The sequence below is a fragment of the Papaver somniferum genome, chromosome 3, assembly GCF_003573695.1.
Source record: "Papaver somniferum cultivar HN1 chromosome 3, ASM357369v1, whole genome shotgun sequence".
Lineage (NCBI taxonomy): Eukaryota > Viridiplantae > Streptophyta > Magnoliopsida > Ranunculales > Papaveraceae > Papaver > Papaver somniferum.
In genome coordinates this window covers 87,208,919-87,219,525 of record NC_039360.1, presented here as the reverse complement: position 1 = coordinate 87,219,525, position 10,607 = coordinate 87,208,919, and the positions used below count along the sequence as shown (strand labels likewise).

At 38.0% G+C, this 10,607-nt stretch overlaps 2 protein-coding genes and 1 long non-coding RNA gene across 3 annotated transcripts; 2 read left to right on the top strand and 1 right to left on the bottom strand.

Moving 5' to 3' along the window:
* The first annotated feature begins 800 nt into the window (after positions 1-800).
* On the top strand, positions 801-2,322 carry LOC113361445. Its single transcript, XR_003365122.1, has 3 exons — positions 801-1,041; positions 1,788-1,884; positions 2,260-2,322. It is a non-coding gene; the product is annotated as an uncharacterized LOC113361445 (long non-coding RNA).
* Positions 2,323-5,183: 2,861 nt separating this feature from the next.
* Positions 5,184-8,349, top strand: LOC113356740 (UPF0047 protein YjbQ-like). The gene is made up of 7 exons (XM_026599948.1): positions 5,184-5,461; positions 6,114-6,174; positions 6,264-6,358; positions 6,445-6,478; positions 7,622-7,676; positions 7,778-7,820; positions 8,019-8,349. Exons 1-7 carry the CDS (start codon positions 5,279-5,281, stop codon positions 8,088-8,090), a joined length of 543 nt encoding a protein of 180 aa, XP_026455733.1. The 5' UTR covers positions 5,184-5,278; the 3' UTR covers positions 8,091-8,349.
* Positions 8,350-9,156: 807 nt separating this feature from the next.
* Positions 9,157-10,189, bottom strand: LOC113356738 (putative calcium-binding protein CML19). The gene has a single exon (XM_026599946.1). The coding sequence runs from the start codon at positions 10,157-10,159 to the stop codon at positions 9,392-9,394; it is 768 nt and encodes a 255-aa protein (XP_026455731.1). The 5' UTR covers positions 10,160-10,189; the 3' UTR covers positions 9,157-9,391.
* Positions 10,190-10,607: the final 418 nt, after the last annotated feature.

Genomic DNA, 10,607 nt, shown 5'->3' with positions numbered 1-10,607 from the left:
GAATAAGTTAATCCCAAATGTCAGAATTAAAAACATTTTACTTCAAAAAAAAATTGTGTATCTGTTGATGGTGGTTTTTTGACAAGGGCAAAACTTGTAAAAATCGCCTCTGAACCTACATCAGAGACATATCTATAATTATATATGTACTAGGGCTTCACCCAGATGAACTCTCGGTATTCTACATATGTTTGTAAATATGTATAAATTCCTGACCCGGCATCAGAATTATAAATTCGTACTTCTACATTATATTCCACAAGAGAACTGAGAATGCGTATCCATCTATCGGCTATACTGGCCTTGAATATGCCTGCAAGATTTTAGAGCTTGACTCGGCTGAACTCTCATTATTTTATGCACGGCCATACAAATTGTCATGTATTAATTAAGGGTGCACAGGAACCGAGCCGGACCGACGGACCGAACCGGAACCGATGGAACCGTACCTGATTTTGGACCGAATCGAGGTACAAGGTACAAGTACCGGTCCCAAAAATAGGAACCGAGCTCTGGGGGTACAGGTACACGGTCCAACACATGAACCGTCCCGTACCGGACCGAAGTCCCGAATAATTCTAACCGTTAGATTTAGGGGATAAGGGATCTGTCTCAGCCATTAGATTAATAGGGGGTATATAAGCTCACTGTGAGAAGGAGAAGAAATTCTTAGGGTTTCAGTTCCCTTAATTTTTTCTCGCCTCTTCTCAGTACTTCTCTCTGAGAAGGAGAAGAAATTCTCCCCTTCTTCTGATCTTCATCTTCTTTGTTAACCTTCAATCAAACGATTAAAAGTTCAAACCGTATTACTTCGTCTGTCTCTTCGTTTTTAATTCCGGTGTGAAGAAAATTAGAAGAACAATTCCGGTGGTAAGTAATTTTTAATTTTTTGATTTTAATTTTTGTATGCATGTCTGTGAATCTGTGATTGAGATTAACGGATTTTTGTTTTCTCTAGCGAGTAGCGGCTTAAAGGATTTTCTTCATCTCCCACCAAACCTTCATAGCGAGTAGCGGCTTAAAGGATTCACTGCAATCACCGTAAGATCTTTTTCTTCTTCATATGGATGTTGTTTCTTTTACACTTCTGAAACTAAATCTAGGCTTTTAGTGTTCTGTCACATTTTTGGATGATTTTTTTTGCTTTTAGATCTTTGATTCATGAGCAGTAGTTTAGCCGTGAAGATGGAAATGCTATTCTAAAGCTAGGGTTACCTAAAAAATTCTGTAATAGACTAATAGTTGTTTTTTAGTTTTGTGAATGCTGATAAAATGTTAACATGGGTGTTGAATTTGACTCTGAGTATTTAGTTTACCATTCTTTTGATTGAGTTAGTTTAAAGGCTATTGATGAATGTTTTTGAACAGTTAGTATGAATCATATTTGAAATAGAAAGCTAAATTGTTCACTTCCAGAGGTATTTGTATGGATTTTCACAAGTAATTAGATAACCAGTTCACAGAACCTTGTGTAGCCCACTCTTACCTCTGTAAGTATTCTTGCCTTTTGTTTCCGTGTCTCTATTTTGGGTTTGTTGAATTCCTGGCTAATTGTGTTTCATTAGATTTTAATTTTAATTCTGGGAAATCGAAGTAGAACAGGCATTTTATCATACAATTTCAATGCATCTTTTTATAATTTTGAGCTTAACCACCAAATTTAGTGTTCCTATACGAGTTTTTAATTGACTGTATAAGATTGGGTCAGTCATTGTTAAGAGTGGCAATTTATAAGCAATGAGTTGCCAGATTTTGCTGATCATAAGCTACATTACCCCACTCTACAGGCCAAAGATTGAGACCAATTGAGAGCAATTGCCTGACAAGTAAAATCAAGGTACATTATCAAAGGCAGGAGCCGCAGGACTGCATCAATTGCACAAGGTAGAAAAATCCTGAACTTTACAATTTCATAACAGTAGAACATTTTTATCTTCTTCTATAGAATGGGAATCATTGTCTAAAGAATTTTATGGAACGCATTGTACATATCCTCTTTCTGATTACTGAACTTTATGTTCTTTCTTAACTGCATGTCACACAAGTACTAGAAGCACATGTTAAACAGATTTCACAAATTACTAAACTTTAAATGTTCACATGTAAGCACTATAAATGATTGTCCACTGTTTACTAGATTACATGTTTTCTTCTTCTTATTCATGTACTAGTCCACTTTAAGGATTGAAGATAGTTAAATTTCATGTACTAGTTCACTGTTCACATGTATTATGTCTTATTCACTGAGCTCAAATACAGGAAGTGCCAACTTTGTCAGTGATGGAAATATGGCGTCATTTCACTCGGAGAAATGTTGAAGAACCCTCTTGCAATTACTGTGGAATGACTTATAGGGCTAACATGTCCAGAAATGGAACTTCTGCCTTGTGGAATGCTTAGAAGTTGCAATAATGCTTAGAAGTTGTAACTTATGCAGTTATGCAGTTATGCTTATGCTTAATGAAATTATGCTTAGAAGTTAGAACTTATGCAGTTATGCACTTATGCTTAGAACAATGTTTTTAATATTTATGAACTTTTATATGTATGAAGTATGATACAATGTCTTTATTTCCTTTGAGGTCTTCATTTTATGCAGTTATGCTTTATGCATTTATGCTTCAGTTGAGTTCTTATTTCATTTCTACAAGGAAAGTTGAGGCATTGCTTTGCACACAAAGCTGGCTAAGGAAGCCAATACAACTTGATCTTCTATCTGATTACATACCAGATGATGATGTTGAAATTGAAGAAGATAACATATTACATTATTACTTGTGTTTGGCAGTAATAGATATAGTCTAATGGTTACTAACTGCTATTATTATTTTTTTGCAGCGTTACTTGGTCCTATTAACAATGATGACACCACAAGTGTTGCTGACATGGATTAGAAGATCAATATTCAAGGCTACTGCAGCACTGCTAGACTGCTAGTTGTTCTTTTATCATATTTTCTCATTTTCAAGACTTAGTGTGTGTCTGTGACTACTGCTACTTCTTTTTTAAGATTTTCAAGACATTGTTTGTTTGGTTTGCTATTAATATTGCTACTTATTAGTTGTTGCTTTGAGATATTGAAAAATAGGTAAAAAAACAGGTAAAAAAGTAAAAAACAGGGCAGTAGGTTTCTGTTTTTTTTTTCCCCTGAAATGGAACCGGAACCGGTACCGGTACCGACCGGAACCGGCCGGTCCAGAATGGAACCGGAACCGAGGTACTCGGTACCGGGACCGGTCCATTTTTTTGGAACCGAAGGGTGTAAGGTACAGGTACTCGGTCTCGTCAAGAACCGAGCCAAACCGTACCGTGTGCACCCTTAGTATTAATCAGTATATACTGATGGTATAATTTATAAATATTCAGAATAAGTTATAGCATAATATTTGGAATATTAATTCGGGTCGCAGAATTTCCACGGAAAAATTCCTCGAATATGTTTCATATGCTACAAATGAAGTGCACGCGCCAACATGACCGCACTCCATAGCCAGGCTTATCTGGTTGGGTCTCAAAACCTAGCCACGACCACCAATTTCCTATCTAGTTAACTAGATAGCCAGGCCGTGGCCACCAATTCCCTAGCTAGACAACTAGATATACAGGCCACGACCTCCTTATCTGTCATCCTGGCCATGACTTTGGCCACGACTATATTTTCTCTCGGCTTAACCTAGCCATCAGGACACGACCTCATTGTCTTCAGGCCTAACATGTCCTTGGCCACGGGATCATTGTCTTCAGGCCTAGCCTGTCTGTGGCCACTACCACCTTTACTTCCGGCCTAGCCTAGACTAGCCATCAGGCCACGACCTCCTTGTCTTCAGGCCTAGCCTATATGTGGCCACAACCACCTTTCCTTCCGGCCTAGCCTAGACTAGCCATCAGGTCACGACCTCCTAGTCTCTTGGACTGGTCAAGCTAGTGGCCACGACCTCCCTATCTCCTGGCTTGGCCTATCTAGTGGCCACTGCCACCTTGTCCCTAGCCTAACTAGCTACGGCCTCCTAGTCTCTTAGCCTAGACAAGTTAGTAGTCACGGCCTCCGTATCTCTTGGCTATCTAGCTAGTGACCATGACCTCCTTGTCTCGGCCTATCCATGGCCAAGACACAACCACCTTGTCTCCTAGACACGACCCTGCCAAGACCACCTAGTCTTGCCCGGTCTAGCTAGTAGTCACGACCTCCTTGCCTCTCGGCCTAGCCCAGCCATATGGCCACAGCTACGTTGCTCCAAGACTAGCACCCATGTCCATGCCGACTCGGCTGGCTATGGACTAGGTCGTGTCCCGTGTCACGACTTAGCTAGCTATTAACTTGGTGCACGTGGATAGCTTATTACAATGTCATCTTATGGAAAACTCATTATTAGTCACACATAACTTTGGATCCGAGTTGTCTTTTCAAGCTATACCACTTCGACAAAGTCTGGCTAGCTTAGGCTATTACTCATTCAAGTATATCGTGGAAACCTGGATAAGACTAGAGACAATCCATGACTCCACTAATTCCTAGGAGAAATCAAAAAATATTACATGGAGGAATTATTCATGGGTATTGGTCTGGTGGTTTACAACAACGTGTGGCATGGCAACATCCCATGATAAGGAAGTCACAAGTAGTGGCAACGGTTGAGAGCGGTTAAAAGAAGTGGCTAAGTAATGGAATGGTGGTTTACGGTTTCCAGAAACTTCCCTAACATCATAGGCGTAAGCACGCCATTATCCCACTATCTCCATCTCTCCACAACCTCCACTACTTACGAGGAAACAGTGAGTATTCCCTACAAATATAAATAGATTACCTTGTCTATTCAGAAGACGGAACAAGCTTATCATTCCCAAGCTCTTCTTCTTCCATAGTTCAGTAACCTCACACCCAATTCAATCACCACTGATTTCCTCAACTTTCTTTGCTTTCCCTCCTCCAAGATCAACCCATTTTCTTTCTTTGTAATCGAAGCAAAACATGAACGGCTAACTTCTTGGTTTAGACTCGTTTTGTACGATTTTGATTTTCGAACCTAAAGAAAGTACTTTAACAGTATATTATTTTATCTAGGAGCTATTTTTGGGCATTAACTGTATCCAAACATGCTCGTTAGCCTAAGATTGAACTTAGCCTAAGATTGAACTCATTGCAACCACAAAAGCTTGTTTGGGTGTCACACTCGTACTCTCATGAACCTCACTCCTTTGCGCTCATACTTTTGGTCTCGACTTTCATAGGACCTTATTCTAATTATATCTACTTTTCTTGTCCTCCAAAACATTTCCAATGCAAACTTCATCAGTGTTCTTCGCTGCAAAACCCTCGTTCCTTGCCACACCGGTTAGGGTAAAATCTCAGTACAAACAGAACACTTTGAGCGATAGCAAAATTATGGCTACTCCTAAATGGGCTCAGAAGACGGTTGTTCTTCCTGCTCAGAAACGTGGATGTCATCTCGTCACTCCCAAGGTAGAATAACAACAAGTAGTATTGATTTTCAGTGGTGTTCTTTTCATTTTTTGGGTTTCTTTTTATTGGTTTTCAAATCGGTTCGTTTCATTGTATTATGTATTCGATTCTCAATAGTCAATAGCTACACAAACTTGGGTGTTTTTACTTCTCTCATCAGTCTAAAGCTATTAAGCTAGAAACAGAAGATCAAACTGATATTTATTTTGATAATTTTGTATGTGTTTGTTGTTTTTGTGGATTTCAATTTAAATTGGGTTTTATGCATGTATCTGAGGATCTCACAGAGCGCCCAATTTTGGGTTTAGTTGACAAAAATACTTTTACACAATTGGAAACATTTTACACAATTGGAAACATGGGATTGGTCAAAAACTTTAAATTGAACAACCAAGATTTAGAACATAAATCCTCTCATAGATCCCCATAAATGGAGAAGAGGTAGTGATGCCGTTTTCAGTTTCCGGTCATGAATTGTTTTGAAATGTTGATTATGCAAACAGAATCTTCTTGCTGCTGTGATATTTTGATTAAAGTGGCTCTGGGTATCATGTTTTGTTTTTGCAGTGATCAGAATTTTTTTCTTTGGTATTAAGTTACATTACCTTCTGTTTGACTGATATACCTTACACTTAATGGCTCCATCTTTTAGATAGTGAAGGAAATTGAACAAGACTTGTCAGGATTCAAATGTGGCCTTGCACATTTTTTCTGTAAGTAAGCCTGATTTCAAATCTATGCCTTAGCTTCTGCATTGAATTACAATACTTGTTGGCTGAAGAACAGTTTGTCTTACTTCCAGTGCAACATACAAGTGCTTCTTTGACCATAAACGAGAATTACGACACAGATGTCCAACGTGATACTGAGACCTTCCTCAACAGGATAGTTCCAGAGGTTAGCTTAGCAGCTTACTTTTAATTATTTTGTGTTGTTGAGTGGTTTCTTGAAGGATTTACATTTGGCGTTCTACATTTTTGCAGGGTCCTTCTGCACCATGGAAGCATACAATGGAAGGTTGGTACCTACAACTCCAGTCTCCATATCATTGAATTTTTCTCCCTGAAATATCAAATGTTGTACCTAGCACTTTTTCAATCTGCAAATTGCCACCAATGCCTACTTGTTTTTACTTTTATGAAGGAATTTTAAAAATCAAGTTTCTATCAGGTTAACTTAGCTAGGGATTATTGACTTGTTATTCTGCTGTATAACTTTGGGAAACAGTTTCAACCAAAGTAAATGAGCCCCCACAAGTAGATTTTACCAGGTTCGCTGGTGAAATTGTAGACTGATTGAGTTTTTTTCCCTCATATAATACCCTTTCCTGAAAAAGCGAGAAGTATTGATTGTCATTTTAATCGTTTAATGGAAACCCTTATTCATATTGAAAAAAACTGAATAAGAGAGAGCAGAGGTGAAAAACAGGTTGACAATGAAGGGTTTGCCTGAGTCAAAATTGGAAACATTTATTGGGGTATTTTGGGATTGCAGTCCCCTACATTCGAAAATTCTGGCTTTTTGATTCGCCAAATACATCAACATCATTATTGTATACTCTTTCATATGTATGGCGCAACCCAATCCGTGTTTTCAAGTTTTGAATCCCGTACTCTTTTTAATCTAAATTTATCCAAAAAAGGAAATTCACTCTTGACAGTGCTATATGTTGTATATGTAAATCCTAGATGTAAAACTATCCGGAAGTCGTCCCTGAAAAGGTAGAGAAGAGGCGGAAAAATATATGCTGAAATAAGAAACAATGGCCTATGTGATAAAAAAAATGAATCATATATAGAGTTCAGGTTCGAATTCCATAGAAAATATGGGTGGGATTGTCTATAATGCTAAAGAACTGAAACTTCTTCATATTAGTTATATCATTATTATCAAGTTATATAGAGAATTGGTTGTATTGACTACGAATAAGTATTCTATCGACAAGTATTTCGGCTGAGTTTTGCTTCAGGTGGCTCAGCTTTGTGAGAATATGTCTTACAGCAGTGATAAGTTGCTTTACATTGCACGCAGATCTGATTTGCCCTTTATTCAGGAAATTAAGCAAAAATTTCTTACCATGAAAGATTTTAGTTGTTGCAAGTTCTTGTGTTGGGTGTTTATCCAAGGGATGATGTGAATTTGTCGTGACAAATGTTGCAGGTCCAGATGACATGCCAGCACACATTAAGTCGTCTATGTTTGGGTGTACTCTCACGTGAGAATCTCCTCTGACTCCATACCCCTAAGTTTAACAAAATCATATTTTATGTAAGTAGATAAACTGTTTTCATACCCTGATATTGTTTCCCAATGCAGTGTTCCAATTACCGACGGACGTCTGAACATGGGAACCTGGCAGGTAATAGGAACATGTATTTGTTGTTTTTGCAAAATGTTTGCTTGGTGTCTTATACTCTATTAGTGTTCGACTTGTCAATGCACTGCTTTCTCTTTCAAACTCTCTTCCTTCCATGCCGTGTTTGCCTATTTGAGCATTTTAATCCAAATGAAAATGGGAAAAACATGAAATGGATATTTTTCTGTCTTTTTTATTCAGGGAATTTGGCTGTGCGAACACCGGGACTATGCCACTCCACGTAAAGTTGTGGTTACTCTCAATGGAGTTTAAGGAAAGGTGTGAAAAAACAGGGTAGATGTTTTCTTGCTTTTGTTATCAGGGTTCAAAAAGTTTGTGAAAAGAGTGGTAGTAATGAAAGAGGTGCATTAGACGCTCAACTTTACTATGATGCATCATTATTGCTACCTACTCAGACTAGTATTTCAGATACTAAATAGTAAATACCTAATTCCAATGTGGATATACTAGTATATATTATGTTCTGCAGATACGTATATGGAATTTGGTCTCTATGTTCTATTTGAAGTCTCATTTCTAATTGCTGTCTGGTCTAGACCATCATCTTAGGAGGAAGTTAACTGATATTCCAAGTCTTGAACTTGCTTGACCTAGCAATCTTCTATTCTTTATATGATTGATTGAAGCAATTTTTCTTTCAAAATCTTGGAGGACCCAAAAAAGACCAGACTGTTTCCTCCTCTCTTTTTTTGTTCCCCTGCAGTCCGTCCTGAAGGACTTTGTATGACTCGGATATTTTAGTGTTGTAAAAACAGACTTTGTTTCGTATACAATTTTATGTTGAAAGAAACCTGCTGCTTTCCATGATTGTAGTCAAATTAAGTTGAGAAAAACGACTTTGATTTTCCGTACACGTAAACACATGTTGACAATCTCCATTCTCTAGCACTATCATTCCACTATCAGATATATTTAGCCGCTAATCTTCATTACCGTGTTCTCCAGCTAGTGGATTTTGACTTTTGTAAGTTTTGCTATGCCTGGAAATGATTCTCCTATACCCAACTTAACTTTGAAATTCCGGTCTCTGAGGGATCAGACTTTACTTGGTGGGATATGCTTCTGTTGGACATCATTCTTTCCTCGCAGGGTTGCGTTAGGACAATAAACATGGCACTAATTTATAGCATGTTTGGCGACCAGAAGGGAAGTTTTTTTTCTTCTCAGAAGCTGTTTTGAAATTTTGTCCCGGGCGAACTTTTGATTTTTCGACTTAATTCAGCCACAAAACTACTTCTTCTGGCTATCCAAACACCTTAACTTCAGTTTGACGGTTTCATTAAAGAGTACTCCTAAGAATCTTATCAAGAGAACACAATGGAAAGAATGAATTATATATATAGATATCCAAGTATCCAATTTACAGTGTGGAAGTGGTACATAAATTGACAAATCTTGCAAATCCCAACTGGAACTACTAGCTGGTTATCAAGTTTGGCCTTTTATTACATTTTCTACTGATCTCATGAAAAGAGTTAGAGCTACAAATGAATTTCGAGGATTATGATCATCCCCCATGTTTATACTTACTTAATTTACATAACAATGAATTATTAAACCATCATAGCAGAGAATTCATCGAAGCTAAGTACACCATCGTCATTAAGATCGAACAGACGAATCATTGTTCTACACTCCTCAGTCGTCTTGGATTCGCCAAGTCTTGTCGACATTCTTTTCAAACTCTTAGGAGTAATAATCCCTGATCCATCCATTTCATACATCTTAAACGCCTCATTCAAGTCATTATTTTTCTCTTCTTCTCCACTAACTTCCATGAGTTTAACAAAATCATTGAACTCTAGTAACCCATCACCATCCGAGTCGGTAGATTCCACAGCTCTTCTTGCTTCATCACTAGTAAAATCACCACCTATTGCCTTAACACAGCTCTCCAACTCGGCTGCTGATATTTTTCCATCTCCATTTTCGTCAAAATACCGAAAAACTCTTTCGAGGTCTCCCCCGCCGTATGTTTGCGCTTCACGGTCATCTCCTCTCTTAGATGACAGTTTTCTTCTTAATCTTTCTAATGTTGATCTCGGTGACAGCGAATTCTTCCTTGACGGACTTGAAGAGGAGGAAGAAGAAGAAGTAGAAGAAACTGAATCACTTCTCTTGATTTCTGTAGTGTTTCTCATATCTCTGAATATGAATTTGAAGTAAGTCTTTGTTTTGTTTTTTGCTAAAAATATCCTGAAGTTCTTCTGATTAACCGAAAGATTTTGTTTTGGAATTCGATATGTTTGATGGAAAACTAATGCTAGAGTTGGTATTTTTATGGTGTGAGATACAGTTGGATTTATGCCTTCAACTGTCATAAACAGGCAGTTCTTGCGCGTTGGAGGAAAGTTCCAGTTTGGGCCGTTTTTATTGGTCGGTACGGTTGGTTTGGCAGAAGAAACAAAAAGAAGATTGAATAAGTGACACGTGTGTAATAAATAATTACGGGATGTTGCTGATTAGTAGAAGCGAAGGGTCAAAACGTCGTAAATAACGCGTATTATTCGTGATTACAGTGGGTATCTGCAGTCATAGATATCGTTATTATCAAAATAAGCGAAATTATTACAGAGACGCAGAAGGGCACATGTCGTCACTGCATATGTGGTGAGGCGACATCGTTCGTCGTTGTTTCTTTACATGTAGTTGCTGTCGTAGGCAAGACTGCTGCAAGGAGTAACAATCATAGATCAATTGGTGGAAGCTATTTTATTTTATACGAATTCGTTACCCTTCCTGCAGGCACGGTGCTATTAAAGGTCTAAT